Below are 20,611 nucleotides of genomic sequence, written 5' to 3' on the forward strand. Positions count from 1 at the left end.
GTTTGATGTTTGTCATTTTAAATGTAAGTTATTTCATTGCAAGAAAGAGATAGACACAAAAAATAAAAATTATGGGAGAGAAAGTAGGTGATTTTTTTTAATGTAAATTTTAAATAAAAAAATTTTAATACCTTCTTGAAGGTTCCTTCGATTAGGGTTTGTGAGAGGGAGAGATTTTGGTAAAATCTGACTTCTAGAGTGAATATCTCTGTTAGTCACTGTGGAGAACCTTGTTCATCTCAACAAGGTGATTCTTTTGATCGGTGAATATTCTCGGTTGGTGTTCAAACGGTGGAGTGACGAATCTGCAAGGAGGACCGGTGAAGCTTGTGGTGGTTAGCTTGGAGGTCCAGTGACAGGAACAACGTTTCCTATACGGTCTTGTGAAGATTGGTGATATCTGCTCCATTTCTTGAGCTCTGAGTTTATTTTCTTTTTGTTCTTGTTGATTTGTTGCTTTATTAGTTTCTCCACATGTTTAGTTTCATATTGATGTATCTGTATGCCATAACTCTATACTTGTGATTCTGATCTTCTGAATAAAGTGTGATATCAGAGGGCGTTTAACCCTCTTTAGGCCCCAGGACGTAGGAAACTCACTAACACTGAGTTTCTGAACCTGTAAATACTGGTGTTCTGTCTCCTTATGCTTTCTTTACTGTTTCTTGGACTGTTCTGTCTTCTATTGTTTGCGAAAAGTATTCCCAAAATTACAACAAGTGGTATCAGGAGCTTAGGTTCCATTTCTCTTTCTGTCCTTTTCTTTTGTCTGTCATACATTTTCCCCCCTCTTCCATTTGGTTTGCTTGCTCGGCTGTGGAGGTTCGGCAAGATGGGCATCACTAAGCTGGAGGTGGAGAAATTTGATGGGAGAACTGATTTCAACATGTGGAAAATTAAAATGAAGGCTGTGTTGGTCCAGCAAAAATGTGAGGATGCTATTGGACCTGGAAAGGACCTGCCTGAAACCCTGACACCAAAAGAAAGGAAGGACCTTCTATCTTTAGCTCATAGTCTTATAGTTATCAATATCTCTGATAGTGTACTGCGTAGGGTTAGCAAGATCACTGACCCTCATGAGCTCTGGCTAAAGTTAGAGAGCCTGTATCAAACCAAGTCAGCCCCCAACAAAATGTTCTTGAAGGAAAGATTTTTCTCCTTCAAGATGGATCCTAGTAAGTGTCTAGAGGATAACCTTGATGAGTTTAATAGGTTAACTCTACAGCTGGAGAATGCAGGGGCTGTTGTCTCTGAAGAGGATCAAATTCTGATCCTCTTGAATTCTCTTCCTGACTCCTATAGAGGGGTTAAGGATGCTATAAAATATAGTAAGGGGAATATGACCATTGATGAGATTACTGAGGCCTTGAGGGCTAGAGAAGTTGAGATGATTTCTCACAAAAGGCCTACTGCTGAAGGCCTCTATGTTAAAGGAAAGGGGAATAAAAAGGGAAAGTCAAACAGTACGAAGAAGGGGAACAACAATTCTGTTCCCCAAGGTAATCAAAGTGTCCAGGGAAACCAAGATAAGAGTAAAAGCCAATCACAAGGCAAGCTTATGTGCTGGCATTGTCATAAAGAGGGCCACCTGAAAAGGAATTGCCCTGAAAATCCAAGGAGTGTCCCCAAACAGCAAGGTAAAACTGAGTATGCAAATGTACTCACTGACTTTAACAGTGTTGAAGCACTGGTTTTGTCTGATAAAACCTTTGAAGCTTAATGGGTGATGGATTCTGGGTGTACATACCATATGACACCCAGAAAAGAGTGGCTAAGTGGGCTGGAGTCTCAAAGGGGTGGCAAAGTCTTAATGGGGAATGACCAAGTGTGTGAAATAAAGGGTGTGGGGTCTGTTATGTTCAAGATGAGTGATGGGAGCTGTAAAATTCTAAAAGAAGTTAGATTTGTTCCTGCATTAAGGAGAAACTTGATCTCCTTAGGGATGCTTGACTCTAGTGGTCTTGAGTTTAGAAGTAAGCTAGGACTGCTTGATATTGTCAAGGGATCACAAGTCCTCATGAGAGGAAAACTTGTGAATGGCCTCTATATATTAGAAGGCCAAGCTGTCACACAAGAAGCCTGTGTGGCAGCTGCAAAAGATGATGAATCCATTCTCTGGCATAGGAGACTTGGACACATCAGCAACCAGGGGCTGTCTGAGTTGTATAAGCAAGGTATTATTAGCTCAAAAGGGGTAACTTGTGTGGAGTTTTGTGAAAACTGTATTTTGGGAAAAACTCACAAGCTCTTCTTTGCTGCAGCTAGCAATACCTCTAAGGCAGTGCTTGAATATGTCCATTCAGATCTGTGGGGATCTCCTAATATCCCCAGTTCTTTATCTGGATGTCACTATTTCATTTCAATAGTTGACTCATATTCCAGAAGGGTCTGGACCTACTTCCTAAAACATAAGGATAAAGCTTTTGTTAGTTTTAAGGATTGAAAAATCCTGGTTGAGAATAAAACTGGAAAAAGGGTTAAAGTTCTTAGGACTGATAATGGCTTAGAGTTTTGTAACAATCAGTTTGCTGATTTTTGCAAAGAGCATGGGATCCAAAGGCATAGGACCTGTGCTGAGACACCCCAGCAAAATGGGGTGGCTGAGAGGATGAATAGGACAATTTTAAATAAGGTAAGGTGCATGCTTGCTGAATCTGGTCTTGGCAAGGTATTTTGGGCAGAGGCTGTTGCTACAGCCACCTATGTTATAAATAGGTGCCCTTCCTCCACCATAGACTTTAAGACTCCAATGAAACTTTGGTCCAATAAGCCACCCAATCTAAATCACCTGAAGCCTTTTGGATGCCTTGCCTATATGCACATTAGGCAAGATAAATTGAGTCCTAGAGCCTTAAAGTCTGTCTTTATAGGGTATCCCCTTGGTGTAAAAGGTTACAAGCTCTGGCTTGTAGCTGAAAGGAAGTGTGTGGTCAGTAGGGATGTCATTTTCAAAGAAAATATTTTTTATAAGGACATAACAAGTGAGTCCAGTTCTTCCCAACCATCTGAAACTTTGCAGTTTCAGGTGGAGCTAGCTGACATACCTGTGCAGCATGCTGATAGGGAATAATTGATGGAACAGCCTGCTGTTCCTGGTCAGCCAGAGCTGGAAACTGGTCCCCTTGATGAAGGTGGACAGGTTGAAGAGGGAAATGGTGGTCTTGATGACTACTTGCTGTCACGAGACAGAGTTAGGAGGAATATTAGACCTCCAAGTAGGTTTGCACATGCTGACGTGGTTGCATATGCCTTACAAGTTGGGGATGTGCTTGAATTAGATGAACCTGCTACTTTTAAAGAGGCTATGAGGCTGGAATCCAAGGGTAGTTGGGTAAAAGCCATGGATGAGGAAATGGACTCTTTAAAGAGAAATAATACCTGGGTTTTGGTGGAGAGACCAAAGAAAAAGAGAGTAATTGGCTGTAAATGGATTTTTAAAAGAAAACCAGAAATACCAGGAGTGGAACCAGCTAGGTTCAAGGCTCGGGTAGTGGCTAAAGGCTACTCCCAGGTTGAAGGAATTGACTACAATGAGATTTTCTCACCTGTGGTCAAGCATGTATCAATAAGATTGATATTGTTTGCTGTTGCTATCTATGATTTAGAGCTGGAGCAGCTTGATGTCAAGACTGCCTTCCTCCATGGCAATATTGATGAGCAAATCTATATGGAACAGCCTGAAGGTTTTGTAAAGAGGGGGACAGAAAACATGGTTTGCCTGCTGAAGAGATCTTTATACGGTCTCAAACAGGCACCCAGACAATGGTATAAACGTTTTGATGATTTTGTTTTATCAAAAGGTTTTGTTAGAAGTAATTTTGATCACTGTGTCTATTTTAAAAATTTACATGATGATTGTTACATTTATTTGTTGATATATGTAGATGATATGTTGATTGCATCTAAAAAATTAAGTGAAATAAATTCTGTTAAGAATATGCTGAAAAAGGAATTTGAAATGAAATTCCTTGGACCAGCCAAGAGGATTCTTGGCATGGAAATTACAAGGACAAGGGAAGATAGACATCTATCTCTATCCCAGTCTGAGTATGTGAAAAAGGTTCTAAGAATCTTTGAGATGCATCAGTCTAAGCCTGTTAGCACTCCATTAGGTGCTCATTTTAGGCTGAAAGCTGTTTCAGGAGAATTATCTCCTGAAGAGTCTCAGTATATGTCATCTGTTCCCTATTCTAATGTTGTTGGCTGTTTAATGTATGCTATGATTGGCACAAGGCCAGATATAGCATATGGAGTCAGCATGATAAGCAGGTTTATGAGTAAACCTTGCAAAAAGCACTGGAGTGCAGTTAAATGGTTACTTAGATACTTAAATGGATCTATTAATTGCTGTTTAAATTTCTCTGCACTTGATTCTAATGATTTTAATATTATTGGATATTGTGATTCTGATTATGCTGCTGACCTTGATAAACGTAGATCACTAACTGGTTTTGTGTTTACTGTGGGAGGTAATGTGGTGAGCTGGAAATGCAATCTCTAGCACATAATTGCATTGTCAACAACAGAAGCTGAATATGTGGCATTGACTGAAGCTGTCAAGGAAGCCATATGGTTAAAAGGTATAGTGTGTGAGTTGGGTTTAGGTAAGAACCCACCAAAGGTAAATTGTGACTCACAAAGTGCTATCCATCTTTCAAAAAATTCTGCATTTCATGAAAGAACAAAACATATAGATGTTAGGCTTCATTTCATTAGGGAGATAATTGCTAGTGAACAAGTAATTGTTGATAAAATTTCTGGCATTATTAACCCTGCTGATATTTTTACAAAATCTGTACCTGTTAACAAATTTAGAGATGCTCTAGGTTTGCTAAAAATTGAATCTCCATGATCATGCATTGCATATGGGCCTATGGGTTAAATGCCTATACCAAATCTGGTATCTTTATACTTGTTCTATTATATGTTTAGAAAAATAGGTGGAGTTTTGTTGTATGTATTTCTATTAAACATTGGGCTTTTATTATCTTCTTGCTCTTAATGGGCTGATGTCTATTATTATCTGTCAGGCCCCTTTTGTTTCTTAGCCCGTTGCTTAATACATCAGCTGCTGTTGCCATTGTGTGCTGGGCAACTTATTGAAACAATGTCGTTTTTCAATGAGAAGGTTTTATAACCCTTGGTGACCCTGCTGTACTTTGCATCGTGGCATTTTCTCTGATACATGATATTTTGCTATTCTTTTCTCTGATACCTTCTTGAAGGTTCCTTCGATTAGGGTTTGTGAGAGGGAGAGATTTTGGTAAAATCTGACTTCTAGAGTGAATATCTCTGTTAGTCACTGTGGAGAACCTTGTTCATCTCAACAAGGTGATTCTTTTGATCGGTGAATATTCTCGGTTGGTGTTCAAACGGTGGAGTGACGAATCTGCAAGGAGGACCGGTGAAGCTTGTGGTGGTTAGCTTGGAGGTCCAGTGATAGGAACAACGTTTCCTATACGGTCTTGTGAAGATTGGTGATATATGCTCCATTTCTTGAGCTCTGAGTTTATTTTCTTTATGTTCTTGTTGATTTGTTGCTTTATTAGTTTCTCCACATGTTTAGTTTCATATTGATGTATCTGTATGCCATAACTCTATACTTGTGATTCTGATCTTCTGAATAAAGTGTGATATCAGAGGGCGTTTAACCCTCTTTAGGCTCCAGGACGTAGGAAACTCACTAACACTGAGTTTCTGAACCTGTAAATACCGGTGTTCTGTCTCCTTATGCTTTCTTTACTGTTTCTTGGACTGTTCTGTCTTCTATTGTTTGCGAAAAGTATTCCCAAAATTACAACAATGACAAATACTTTTTCCAATATTTATCTATCTCTTGATTGGTTAATAATTATTCATTTGCTTCTGTTGGCAGATTGCCATTCTCAAAGTTGCAGGAGTCTTCTTACACCCCTGGCTATACTATTCACACTTAGTAGATTTAGTGTGGAAAAAAGGGTATTTATATGGAAAAAATGTTTACCCTTTTAAATGACACAACTTATATCCTTTCACTCTCACAAAGAGATGGGATCCACACTTTTATTTTTTTTGTCAACTCTCTCTCCTCCTTTATCTATCTCTTTCTCTCTCTTAAATGACACAACTTTACATCCTTTAAAATGACACACACTTTTCTCTATTTATATATGGAAAACGTTTGTATTTTAAAAAGGGAAAATGTGTGTAATTTTAAAGGAGTTAAAGTTGTGTCATTTTAAGAGAGAGAAAGAGATAAATAAAGGAGGAGAGGGAGTTGAAAAAAAAAATAAAGGTGTAGGTCTCACCTCTTTGTGAGAGTAAAAAGATATAAGTTATGTAATTTAAAAGGATAAATACTTTTTCCTTTTTTTTTTTTTGGGTACATTGCCAGGAGGTATCCCCATTCAACCTTCTCTGGGCACCATGCCCTCGGGGTACGGCCCGTTTGGGCTAGCCCCTCATTGTAACAGTGGGTGCACTAAGCTTCGCAACCGGAGAAAGGACGAGACTAATCCCCCAACCGAAGATTTTTTGGCTTATCCTCTGGCCCCCAAAGATTTTCCAAGAAACTGCTTGAGGCAGGGTTTGATCCCTGCATCAAGCAATCCCTTGGGAGCTCAGCTGCCAACTGAGCTACCCTTGGGGGTTTAAATACTTTTTCCTTTTAAAAAATATAATTTTGTATTATTTCATATCATAACTGTTGATTTTCATCAATCAATGATTCTAATTTATTGTAATTATTAATTAATTAATAAATTTGACCCAATAAATTATAATCATTAATTGATCAAAATCAGCTGTTAGAATTTAAAATGAAACAAAATTATATTCTTTAAAAAGACACATATTTTTCCACACACACACACACACATATATATATATATATAAGAAAAATATTTCTCAAGCTGCTTGAGATAACTTTATCTCCGGTCACCCCAAAACTACGTCATTTTGATTATTTATTTCCTTACATTTATTGATTCACCTTTGAATGATTATGATTTCCTTTTTCTCTCTCTTCCTTTATCACCATTTATCCATCTTTGTACGGTAATGATTTAGTTGCCGGAGATAAAGTTATCTCCGACAGCTTTAGAAATGATAAGCCCTATATACATATATATATATGGTTAAATAAGTCTATGTCACATAAATCAGATTCCTCTGATGCTAATATATTGACAAAACAAAATTATTGAGCAAAGTGTCTCATTCCATTTTTTTTTATTATCTTTTGTCCATTAGTGTTGTAGGAGAGGAATTTTCGGAATAGTGACCAAAATATCTCTTTTGGAAAAAAAGTTATCCAAATACCACGCGAACAGTACTTTTTACCAGACTGTCATGTGGCGTAATTTGCTACGACTGGTAGCGAATTACGTTCGCCAATGATTTTGTGACACGTGACACACTTTCACATAAAAAAGTTGACGTGTCATAATTCTCTACCAGTGGTAGCGAATTTAGTTTGCAATATGGTCACGTGTCACGAAATCATTGGAGAACGTAATTCGCTACCAGTCGTAGTGAATTACGTCACGTGGCTGTCTGGTAAAAAATACTGTTCGGGTGGCATTTGGATAAAAAATTTGTCCAAAAAGGGCACTTTGGTCACTGTTCCGAAATTTCCTTCTTGCTACATACTAGAGCTTGTTTGTTTGGGCTTCTAGAAAAAATAGTTTTTATCTCTTCCTTATTTTAATAGTGCTTTTTACAAAAGTTAAAGCTATTTATATTTTTATAAAAATATTTAGTTTTTGAAAAATATTTGGCTTTTAACTTCTGCATTTTTTTAAAAATTAAAATTTTCAACTTTTAAAAAGAAGAATTTTTTTGACTTTTTTTGTGATTTTTATTTTTTAAAAAAACAGACGTCTAAACGAATTTAAAATGAGATGAACTATTCTGTTGTATGGTGCGATCTGATACATTAGGGCGCAATTCGAATCGGTTGTCTATATTGAAATTGATATTGTATGTGAATCGTTGTATATTCAATATTGAATCGTATCTGTATCACAATTTACTATTCGAAAATTAAATCACAATTTACGATTTTTAATTCAAAAAATAATTTGAAAAGTCACTATTAATTAAAGAAAAGAAATAGAGATATGATTTATGATTAAAATTCAAAAATGAATGTGGAAACAAACTATTAATTTGAGAAACAATCAAACAAATAATCAAATTATTACAAATCTCTTTACTCTTCAATTTTTTTTGTTGTTGATAAAATCTGAAAAAACAAAGACCTAAGCTTCAAAGCACGGACACACGGGTTTGAAACAAAATTTGCGTGTCGGACACATGTTCGACACGGACACTCTCCGACACGCGTCTGACACGCGGTCAATATTTGGGGACACGCGGTCAACTCTTCGACACGTTTTTTCAACACGCGGTCAACATTTTCGAACACGCAGTCAACGCTCGGACACGTTCGAACACGTTTTTTTTATAAATAAACCTTAATTTTATTTTGTTAACTAAATATAAAAGAAAATGTATAAATTAATTTTCTTTCTGTTATGAAATTTGATATGAAAATTTAACAAAATATGAAAAATTATTTATATTTATATTTAGGGGCAGGTTATATTTACAAACTTTTTTGTTTACAAACTACACTATGTAGAACCAGTCCTACATTAATCACACAGTGTACGACCGGTCCTACATTAGTGTAATTGCAAAAAAAGTTTATAAACGGATCATGTCTCTTATATTTATTTTATGAAATTTAAATATTTGATTGGTTATATGACTTATTATGAACTTTTATATGTATTAAATATAAGTTATATTATACATATTAAATTTTTTATTAAATATTAAATTTTTTATTAAATATTAAAATATGTCTCAACGTGTTAAAATATGACATTTTTTAAAATTAACGTGTCGGCGTGTCGTATCGTGTTCCGTGACCGTGCATCATTAGACCTAAGCACGACAAAATATTCTAGTGCAAAAAAACATAAATAAAGAAATAAAGAAATAAATATCCAAGGGTGTGCTTTAGGCCTGACTCAAGCTTTTACCCTTAAATTTAAACATAAACTTTTAGCCCAAGGGTGTCACTGGGCCGAAACAGGCCGGATTAAATAATACAGTTGGATCTAAATTCTTATTTTTACATATATGGATATTTTGTCAAGAATAAGGAAGAAAAAAAGTCTGACATGTTGGTACTTGGATTATATAGTAAATAATTTCCTATAATTTAACTTATTATTTTTTTAATTCCAATTACTAATATTTACAAAACACAACCCATTTAAATTATCACGTACTTGTGAACCTAGAATGAAAATATCAAAAAAAATTAATATACACACAGCACTTCATTTTATTACAGGTGAAGTTACCTCGTTTCTTTTACATTTATTCTATGATTTTATCAATTAAGAAGACGTAAGAATGAATGTAATTAGTATTTTTTTCAAAATATAATAACCTAAAATCACAAAATTAAACAGTCTGCATGAAAGAAATACTCATTAATTATATATATATATATATATGAGCTTATCATTTCTGTCGCCGCTGTAGATAACACTCTCTACAACCACAGAAAAGTGGGCCCCACGGCGTTTAAAACAAAAAAAACAAAAAAAAAAGGATCTGCACGCGGATCCTGGCTAGCTGTAGGTACAGCAGCTGCAGAAATCATTTTGCCTATATATATATATATATATATATATATATATATATATATATATATATATATATATATATAGGGAGGGATCTGTTAACTCTAGAGTAAGACTTACAACTCTTACTCCTCATCTAAATCGTTGATTTCTGTCCATCTAACTGTTATTATTTAATTATTAAATTCAAATAAATAATAACAGTTAGATGGACGAAAATCAACGGTTGAGAGGAAGAGTAAGAGTTGTAAGTCTTACTCTAGAGTCAAAAGATCCCTCCCTTATATATATGTTGTACGTACAACAACTGTATTAATTGATTCATAATCATAATCAATGGTTTAAATTTAATTATAACTAATGAAGAATCATAATCAATCAATGGTTTAAATTTAATTGTTGTACGTACAACAACTGTAGAAATGATATTACCTATATATATGGAAAAACATTTCTCAAGCTATTTGAGATAAGTTTATCTCCGGCCACCCTAAAACTTCGTCGTTTTGTTTATTTATTTCCTTATATTAATTGATTCACCTTTGAATGGTTATGATTTTCCTTTTCTCTCTCTTCCTTTATCACCATTGATCCATCTTTGTACGATTATGATTTAGTAGACGGAGATAACTTTATCTCCGGCAGCTTGAGATAAACAAAACGACCTAGTATTAGGGTGGCCGGAGATAAACTTATCTCAAGTTGTCGAAGAAATGTTTTTCCTATATATATATAAGAATTTACATTTCTGCAATTGATGCACGTACAACAATCAAATACTTGTCATATATATTCTTGAAAGCATTAATTGCGGGGAATCATAACCATACAAAGGATGAAAGCATTAAATATGGGGAATCATAACCATACAAAGGTGAAAATACATATAAAGTATTAAATTTAGGAAATCATGACCATACAAAGATGGAAATAAATATAACCGTTGGATCAACATAATCGATCTAACGATGAGATTGATTGGTAGTAACACAACTTGGTTGTTACAATATCCTTTGCCTATATATATATGGGCTTATCATTTCTGTAGCCGCCGTAGATAACACTCTTTACAGCTGACACAGAAAAGTGGGCCCTACGGCGTTTTAAAAAAAAAAAAAACAAGGATCCGGTGCCGTATCCTAGTATCCGCACGCGGATCCTGGCTAGCTGTAGGTGCAGCGGCTGTAGAAATCCTTTTGCCTATATATATATATATATATATATATATATATATATATATATATATATATATATATATAGGGCAGGATCCTTTGACATCGGTGTCAAATTTTGAAATTTGACACCAAATCCTATCCGTTGATTTTCGCCAATCAATGGTTATCATTTATTGGAAATCAAACTTATTAATTAATATTAATTCTCAATATATGATAACCATTGATTGGCGGAAATCAACGAATAAGATTTGGTGTCAAATTTCAAAGTTTGACACCGGTGTCAAATGATCCTATCCCATATATATATATATATATATATATATATATATATATATAGCACCGATACTGACAGGGGACACGTGACACGATACGACACGACACTTCGACACGTTAATTCTAAAAAATGATAGATTTCGACACGTTAGGACATGTTTTGATATTAAATAATATTTTTAATTTATGTAGTGAATATTATATTTAATATTCAATAATTTAACACAAAAATAAATATAATCTTATAATATTCATAAATTTTGCAAAGAAACATAAGGTATGCCAACTATTTATATTAAACTCAATAAAATGGCAATAGTAATACAACGAATGTAATAGTTGGAACTAAAAACTCAACCCCTTTGAACCTTTTTTTTGAATTTCTATAATGTGTGTCGGAGTGTCCGAGAGTGTCGAAAAGTGTCGGACACAACACGTTAAGATTTTTGAAGTGTCGGTGCTTCATAGTATATAAATTTACTATGAATTTAACATGAAATATATATGTGAACCTCATTAAAATAAAAATCTATTCACAGTTTTTTTTTTTTGGGCTATTAATTACTCATATTATTGAACTAGGTGAACCCAACCAAAATATCCGCTTGTTGCTTTCAAGTTGCTCAAAGCCTGGAACCTACATATATCCTAAAGATGTTGTCGGTTACGGTTAAAAGCTCACACGTAGAAGAAGTAGAACCAACGCGTGAGGCAAAATTACCAACCAGTATCAAAAAAACTTGTCATCTTTCTGATCATCTTCTTTTATTCTCCTCCCTCTCTCTTCTCTTCTCTCTCTGAAACAAAACAAGGTCAATCTGATTGATGGCCTAAAAGGTCGGTGCCATTTTGGTTGCAGAGAAAAGGAAAGAAAATAAATCTGGCAAATCTTGTGGGATTGAGGGCTCGCTCTTCCTCGAAGCAACCTTCACCTGATTTGAACGACGACGACGAGGAGTGCAGGCCTTGGCGTCGCAGATTAACCATGGCTTTCTCCTGGGCCTCTGCCCTCAGGATCACCATTTTCCTCCTTCTCCTCGCCGCTGTTATTGTCGCTTGTTTCACTCTCCCTGTCGAAAAGGTTTTTTTTTTCTCACACCCTTTTTTCCCTTACCTCCAATTTCGCTTCTGGGTCCCTCCCATTTTGAGATGGGACTTTTTTTTTTTTTTTTTTTTTTAAATGGGGTGGATGCTATATTGCTCAATTGTTTGATTGTCTGGATACGCTTCTTGATCGCGCGATTTTATCTTTGGCTATTGGATTTAGCGTAATATAAGTAGCATTTGCGCAATGTTTTAGATTTATGATGCTTTAGTCTAGTGACGAAGGAGTGATAATTAGAAAGGATTTGTTCGTAATTGGCTTCAAATCTGCATGCTAATACAGTCTCAGCTGTCTCGTGAGCTAGTTTTCGGATGGGAATCTCTGCTTCCTCCTTTATGCTTCGCCTTTGCTTTTGCTTAAACATTCTGTTTACAGTTAGATTTTGAATCTTTTCACATTTTTTGCTCCTCAGATGATGAAGGATTTCTTATTATGGGTTGAGCATGATCTTGGGCCTTGGGGTCCACTTGTTCTGTAAGTCACTTTTAATTTTTTATCCCTAAAATTTCTGTCTAGTAAGCATCTTAGTGGTTTTTTATAGTCTCAAAATTGTGAGGCTTTTTAATTTGTGTGGTGTTAATTGCAATTGATAGAGTCATTTGTGAAAAGGAAATATCTTGGTGAGAAGTAGCTTATTAGCATAGTCAAAATATTTGTAGCTAGATCTCTGATACTGTGTCCTGGCTGACAGAAAGATCACCATAGGTCTAATATCATTTTGACTTTTTGGCAGTTCTAACTAACCATGCCATTTGATATGGTTAAGCTAACTAGGTGAAGTATGACTCTTTTGTTTTTATGTTTTTTCTTGTTTTTATTGATAAGTGTAACAATCTTATCTTTAGTTTGTTTGGGAGCTATTCTTTTCACCCATGCCTATGTTGAAAGCTGGTTCTTGTAAAATAGGCTCATATACATCTTAGCAGGACTTCATTACCATTTGGACTACTAATGAAGGTCTGAAATTTGGGAGTGGATCCTCTCATGTGTAATTTGACATGACCATGTCATGTGTAAGGTTCTTAACCATTGATAGACAAATCAACGGTGATAAGAGATGAAAGAGAAAAAAATATTGGAATGTAGGGTGGGAAAAAGATAATCAACGGTTAAGAACCTTTCAGTTGACCTGATCATGTAAAATTACACATGAGAGGATCCATTTCCCTTCAATTTGCTGAATGCTTGAAGTATTGTTATTGGCTTGTATGAATGTTGAGCAGTCCTATGATTGTAAGATCCCTACGTTATGGATGCTGATACTTGATAGTATTATACCAAATTTGGAAATGCATTTATAGATTTTCTTCTTGAAGAAGCATGTTAAGGGTAGTGGAGGTGTAACATACTGGTCTTAGTCATGGTGCTGCGGAAATTAATAATTGTACATATATAAGTTGGCATAATTTGTGAATGTGTTATTTGTTTGGTGATTTTCAGGGCGGTTGCTTACATTCCTTTGACTGTCTTGGCAGTTCCAGCTTCAGTACTTACTGTAAGAACCATTGCTACCCTGGCATTTCTGGCAAAACTTATTTAATTTCTTGTAGAATAATATTCTCTATTACGAGCAATATACCTGTCTGCATTGTTGTAGAATTGTTAGGTATTTGTGATTATAACCTTTATGCATTTGGAAATTGAATTTGTCGTGGCTCATCATTTTACTTATGGATGACACCTGCGCGGGGTGGGAGCAAGAGTGGGAGTGGGAGTGGGGAGTACCTCCCCGGTTTATTTCTTGCCCCCCCATTGCTTTCTGCGATCCCTGCTGCAAGGTATTTTTTTTCCCCTGTTCCCCAACTCCCCAAGCGGAACCCTGAAATTGTCAAAAAAATAAAAAAAATAAAAAAGAAATAAGCACAGACCAGAGGAAGAGTATAAAGTTTATCTGTCCCAAAATGCACCAAAGACAATTCTGAATTTTCAATTGATTCAAACAAAAAGTGCTGTTCCAGTAATTTTCGGTTCCTATCCTGTTGAGCTCAATGTAAATTTGGCACCAAATGCTAAATATGCTTTATCTGTTCCAAAAATTGCTTGCTGCAGTGAGAACAGAGATTAAATGGAGGAACGGTGAGGGAATGGAGGAGAGGTGCTGTGGTGTGGCTGGAAGGCTGGAGTGGTGAACAGCTGGATGGCCGGAATAGTACTGCAATGGCAGAAAGTGCTGGACTACTTGAACGAGAGCAATCTGGAGAAGGGAGAATGAATACAGATCTGTGGTGCTGGTTGAGCATCAATGGAAGCTAGCAGCTCGAAGAAGAGAGTGATATGAAGGGAGAATGGATTTATGGTTTGAAGAATAGAAGAGGAGTTTGAGAGTGGGGTGGGGGCTCGAGGCTGCAGGTTGCTGTGGAGAGATTGTGTAGTGGGTTTGAAATTGAGAGTTAGTGTTAGGAATTAAGATTTTCTTAGTTTTTTTATTATTTTAAATTAAATTGCCACGCCTAATGTTACCTGTATAAATTCTAGAGATGTTATCATTTTTTTTCCTTTTTTGTACATAAAGGTTATCATTTTCTTTTAGCTCTAGTGGTTGAAATTAGATGTTATTCAGATTAAAAGGTTGAATGATAGGTAACTCAGGATTAAGGAAGCATGCGTCAATCAACATTAACATCAACGTCAACAACACCTTTAACCCAAGCTAATTGGGGTCGGTGGTAGATGAACCCAATGATAGATACGAAAAAAAAAAAAAGATGGGGAAGGGGAAATACGATAAAAAAAAGAGAAGGAGGGGGGGGGGGGATGAAGAGGAGAAGGACTAAAAGGGACCATTTGGAACATAGAGATAACAACGGGTCTAACCCTTCACTCTGCTTATAGCTTTTCTTCATTCCATACTAAGACACACCTTCAGCCAATCTATATCCCACTCCATTAAATCTTGTTTAACTATCTTTCCCAAGGTAAGTTTTGGTCTATCTCTACCTCTCTTTGTGTCAAGCTCTTAGTAACAAACTTTTGTTCTTACGGGAGCATCCATGGGTCGTCTAATTACGTGCCCAAACCTCCTCAATCTATGTTCCAACCGCGAAAATCGCCCTTTTTCCTATTTCCATCTTTTCAGTTATTTGTGCCACTCCTATCTTTCGTCGAATCTTTATTTTTTTATCTTATCCATCCTCGTATAAGCACACATCAACCTTAACATCCTCATTTCTGCTACTCCTATTTTATGCTCATGTTGCCTATGTGTTGGCCAACATTCAGCTTCATATAACATTACAAGTCTTATTGCTCTTCTATAGAATATTTTGTAGGAAGCATGCGTCATAATGAGAAAAAAAAAGGTAGTCAATAGAATATTTTCACAATGGTGAGGACTTGCATTTGTCATTTCTTATTTAAGTCTTTTGTGATTTTCTACATGCTTATGACTTTTTGGTATGTAATTTTTATTTTATCCCACTATTCCGTTTAATGCTTTTATTTTCCATCTCCATTACAATACCTGGTTGAGAAGAAGAAAACATAGAAAAGCAAACTTCAAAATAAATTTGTTGAGTCACTTTACTTGATACTCCATTTTCAGCTTGGTGGTGGTTATCTTTTTGGGCTTCCAGTGGGCTTTGTTGCTGACTCTATTGGTGCAACTGTTGGTGCAGGAGCTGCATTTCTTCTTGGTCGAACTGTAAGTTTTTCAAGTTTAAAATTTATTAGTTGTCAAAATAAAACAATGTTTTGGTCACTACTTGTTACTGAACAGTTGATTGATGCGAGGTTTTTCTTGATTAGTACAAGGTGCTATTTCTTCATATGCATGATTTTCGCAATTTCCTTAGCATTTCAACTGGGTTACATTTTGATCCATTTGTTTCCATACCTTGGTATAGTAATTTGTATCCTATTAGGTTACTTATTCATATCTTTGTGAATTTGTACAGATTGGGAGATCATTTGTTGTTTCTAAGTTGAAGGATTATCCGCAATTTAGATCAGTGGCAATTGCAATTCGTAGATCTGGCTTTAAGGTTTGTAGACTTCATATTGTTTGATACTATGTGAAATTCTTGAGTCTGTAAGTCTTTACTTTCTAATATTCCTCTTGTTTTGACCCCCTTTTTTCTGGGATTATTGTTTCCAAACTCATCGTTCTTGGTGGAGTGGGTTATGAAATTATTTATACTTTAGCATTCATGTATTTTTGGAGTATTAAAATAGTATTGTTTGGTTGCCTGTTAAAACAACTACCAAGCCTATTCTTTTACATGGATAATTGATGCCATTGAGCTCTATCAAAAACCTTGATTTCCTGTTAAAATGAGCAAGAAATATACTTTCTAATTGAAGGTCATCTTGGTATGTTGGTTAATGTTAATCAGCTTCACTCAAGTGTGGATGTCTCTTCTTTAGTGGCATCAGCCCATGTGCAGTGTATAATTTGCTTAGCTCTGTACGTCCATCTTCTGGTTTCCTTTGAGGCCAGTGCACAAAATAATACTCCTCTGTTTTTATTGGTCATAAATATTACTCAAGATATAGATCTTAATTGTTTAGATTAATATTTAGTGGAACTATAAATGCATCAGTGAAAAGGATCCTTTTGGGTAGTAAGCTATAACGTGCATCTGAAGCAACATGCACCAACCTTTGTCTCCAGTTATTTGGTTTGGGTATAAGGCTGTATGTTATTAAATAAGAGACCACCTTTCCTCCAAGTGTTTATAAAACTATCTAATCCCAATCTAGTTATTGCTCAACAAGTCTAGTATTCTGATATTTCTTTGCTTAGTTTTATTTGCCTGTGATGTGGTATTCCTTTTGTTATTTATCATCTGAATTTTTTATTTTTTAATTTCCTCATCTGTCCTTACAGATTGTGTTGCTACTTCGGCTTGTTCCACTACTTCCATTTAACATGTTAAATTATCTCTTGTCGGTGACTCCTGTTTCAATAGGGGAATACATGCTGGCTTCCTGGTTAGGAATGATGGTATCTTCTTCGACCTTGCTCAATTATATATTTGGGAGTTATTCTATTCTATCGTGCTTTATGATTTTTAAAATTGTTTTGTGTTAACTGGATTTCTTATTACAATCACTCTCTTGCTTGCTCTTTACTAATGAATTTCTCTAGAAGGATTTTTGCAATAAAAAAAATGCAGAATCTTAATGGTGAACTTGAAACCTTTGAAAGTTATCAGAGTTGTTCCTTTTGATTCGTACCCAAATAAAAATGGAAAAAGACCCTTTGCTTTTGGTTGACTGTAGTGCCCCATCAAAAACACATTCTTCATGGTTGTGCATATTATGCTTGTCAAATCATGAATTGAATTAAGAATCAGAAGGCTAATTTTCCAAATCGTGAATTGTAAGATTAATAACTCAATGTCAAAAATAGCATACAATGCATCTTCCACATAATAATATATGATTCAATGAATTTGAAAAATGACAAATATCAACTTGAAAAGCTAAATAACTCATCATGTAACCCAAAGTTAAAAGTCCAAAACCTTCAGCAAATTAAGGTTCGAGTTACATAGTCAAATGACTTTAATGTATTTTTGTGAAAATACATATCACTCCTCTCTTATCTCTAATTAATAACTCGGGATTTGAATGGTCGAATCATGCTATTCTTACTACACAGGTGCATATCAGTAAAATGATTTTGTAGCAATATGTTTGAGATTGCATTTGTGGTCTATGCTAAGGGTGGGATCCATAAATGCATTCCAGCTGTTGTCAACCCTGTGATTTATATGCTTGCTGCTTATGTTGTTGGCATACTTATATATGATTATGAGCATCAGTTCTGACTTTGAAATTAGGTTTGAGGAAGCATATATCTTGTTATGATCATGTAGCTTAACTTCTCTTGGTGAATAAATCTATGAACAAGTGGTGCTCATGTTGTCTTCATTCTTGTCACAAGTTAGTTTAACACTTTTGGTAATTTAGTATTACCTCTGTTCCCCTTTTGAATTGACGGTAGAAATCTGGTAGTTTGCACTGTAAACTACAGTTCATATGTTCTTAGCTCACCAGATAGCATTCCAATTACTGCAGTACGTTAGTACCTGATACTGTTCCTATTGCAGCCAATAACCCTGGCACTTGTATATGTTGGGACAACTCTTAAAGATCTTTCTGATGTGACTCATGGTTGGAGTGAGTTCTCAAAGACTCGTTGGGTAAGAGATGCTATCCTGTATTACTTATATTAATTAGCCTTTCAAGTTCTTGTTAGATTTGTTTTATGTTTTCTCTTATTGATGAACATTAAGATGCCTTGGAGGGTGCAATCTTTTGATTTTCTTGGCCGGATCAAATAGGCATGCTTTATCGCATCATCTTCAGTGATATAATATACATTTCTTTTTCTTGTGGATGCAGGCGTTTATCATTTTTGGACTCGTAATATCTGGTGAGTTACTTTGTTTCCACTCGTAGTGCATGTGCTTGAAAATTTTATTAGATAATATGTTTGTGGTAAGCAGGTTTGTCAGAAGATGTAGTTTGCCTTTTGTTAATATAGATTTTGAAGGTCTTGCATAAATATAGAATATAAATAGTTACTAATTTCCTTTGCCATGGATCAATTGTGCCCTGCAAGGTGCAACCCCTGTTACAATGTGACTTCCATTTTACTCATGTGATGCATCATTGCACCTCATTTTATGTTGCATGTTTCATGTGCAACATTTAAATCACAGCCAGACTTTAAATCTCCTCAGGATTTAGGGCAAATAAAAATTCTAAATCCTTCGAACTTTACTAAAAGTCTAAAACAAGATATTGGAAGCCTCTGGTCTTTTGGAAGACATTCAGTTAGCCTGTGACTTCATACGAAATTGCTCTCTCTTTTCTTTTTTTTAGTTTATTCTTTGGCTCTTATTTTCTTTGAATGGGGTGGTTGTCTGGCTTTGTCTGCAACCAGCTCAGTGGCTGCCATTTGTGGCAGATGCTATGACCAAGTAGCAGATGGGTGGCTGAGACTCTCCCCCATACTTTGTTTTCAGGGGCTCCTTTTTTGGGTTCCTGCAACTACTTTATTCTTTGTGGCAGAAAGAAAAAATGACTTAAAATTGTAGTGTGGGCAAATGAGGGTAAGAATAAAATTGTCTATCTCCTAGTACATAAATGTTTAGTTATAGTCATCGCCTTAACTTGTCCCCATGTTTTTACTTGTTTTGGATTCAAACAATTTTTAATGTGTGTGATGAGTTCTATCATCAGTCAAGTTTTTCACTTAAATTAGTTTTTGTTTTATTTGTATTTTTCTTATTTTGCATTAATATGTTTAAAATAATGTGTTGCACAACTTACAAATAAAAAAATTACAAAAAAGACTATTAAATTAGAAGATTTATAGTATGCACTTGATTGTAGCTTGGAAGAGGAGTTGAATTGCTCAAAAATTGTATTGAACGAGAACAAGGTTACAATAGTTTATTTGATTAGCCAGGCTAAACTCTGTTATTTTGGGTTATGCGCAGTGGTTCTGATGATACTTGTTACTAAAGTTGCCAAGTCTGCTCTAGATAAAGCCTTGGCTGAACATGACGATATTGATGGAATTACGCCCTCGCCAGAATTACCCATTGTTGCTGAACCATCTGCAGATCTTAACCAACCTCTCATAATTAAGATAGATCCTACTGAAGAAGACAGTCATGAAAAGTAAATCCCTTTTTGTGTAAATTCTTTCTCCACCCTACCTTTCTAACTGATATGCTTACATTTAAAGTTTAAGCGGTAGCTGCTTTCTCCTGTTTAATTGTGATTTGTACAGTTTCAATTTCAACATTAGAAATATAGTTGTGGCAGAACTGGTTAATCCTGCAATCAAGATCAGATTATTGACTAATATGTATCTTTTTGTCAACAGCAGAAAAGTTCATGCTTCCTATTCTCTTCATTATTTTGTACTTTTCACGCCATATTATGACTTGATGTTGACATTCTAGATTCTATTCTCTCTCATACTGTTATTTATATTGCATTCGAGTCCTTGGCAATTAGGATTTTGAGATGTAGGAATTCTAAGGATTTAGCCATTGAGGCCTATAATTTACTACAATTTTAATTAGAAATGCAATTATGAATATTATTTTACTACTACTATTATTATTATTATTATTGTTTTTATAAGCGGGTCTAAAAAATGTAATGGAATATGACCAATTGTCCAATTATATCCCCTGAAACCCTAATGTTGATTCTCTAGTGATTGAATAGCTACACTTATGACGGATAATTTGAATAGAGTAATGAATCAATCGCATTGCTTCTTTAAGGATCAAATGATCTTTTGACCTTTTTTTTTTAATAACCGTTCTTTTAAGCTTTGGAAGGTATATCTAAATTCGTGTAATAATCAGACTATTATAGTGTAATTGTGAATGTGACTTATCAATGGTCTTCAACTATTACCCCACTATGTATTACGTGAAGTACGC

General features: G+C 35.3%; 1 protein-coding gene across 1 annotated transcript; it reads left to right on the forward strand.

The window, feature by feature from the left end:
- The first annotated feature begins 11,948 nt into the window (after window positions 1-11,948).
- Window positions 11,949-20,087, forward strand: LOC133293343 (uncharacterized). Its single transcript, XM_061491893.1, has 9 exons — window positions 11,949-12,173; window positions 12,610-12,671; window positions 13,638-13,692; window positions 15,739-15,837; window positions 16,091-16,177; window positions 17,023-17,139; window positions 18,251-18,343; window positions 18,546-18,576; window positions 19,649-20,087. The coding sequence occupies exons 1-9, from the start codon at window positions 12,078-12,080 to the stop codon at window positions 19,834-19,836; spliced, it is 828 nt and encodes a 275-aa protein (XP_061347877.1). The 5' UTR covers window positions 11,949-12,077; the 3' UTR covers window positions 19,837-20,087.
- Window positions 20,088-20,611: the final 524 nt, after the last annotated feature.

The sequence above is a fragment of the Gastrolobium bilobum genome, unplaced genomic scaffold, assembly GCF_033153095.1.
Source record: "Gastrolobium bilobum isolate Gb01-03AN ecotype WA unplaced genomic scaffold, APGP_CSIRO_Gbil_v1 utg3209, whole genome shotgun sequence".
NCBI classification, from domain to species: Eukaryota; Viridiplantae; Streptophyta; class Magnoliopsida; order Fabales; family Fabaceae; genus Gastrolobium; species Gastrolobium bilobum.

Coding starts and splice junctions, on each gene's coding strand:
- LOC133293343 (XM_061491893.1), top strand. CDS start 12,078: ATGGCTTTCTCCTGGGCCTCTGCCCTCAGGATCACCATTTTCCTCCTT. Junction 12,672..13,637: donor CCTTGGGGTCCACTTGTTCT/GTAAGTCACTTT, acceptor GGTGATTTTCAG/GGCGGTTGCTTACATTCCTT. Junction 17,140..18,250: donor CTTCCTGGTTAGGAATGATG/GTATCTTCTTCG, acceptor TTCCTATTGCAG/CCAATAACCCTGGCACTTGT.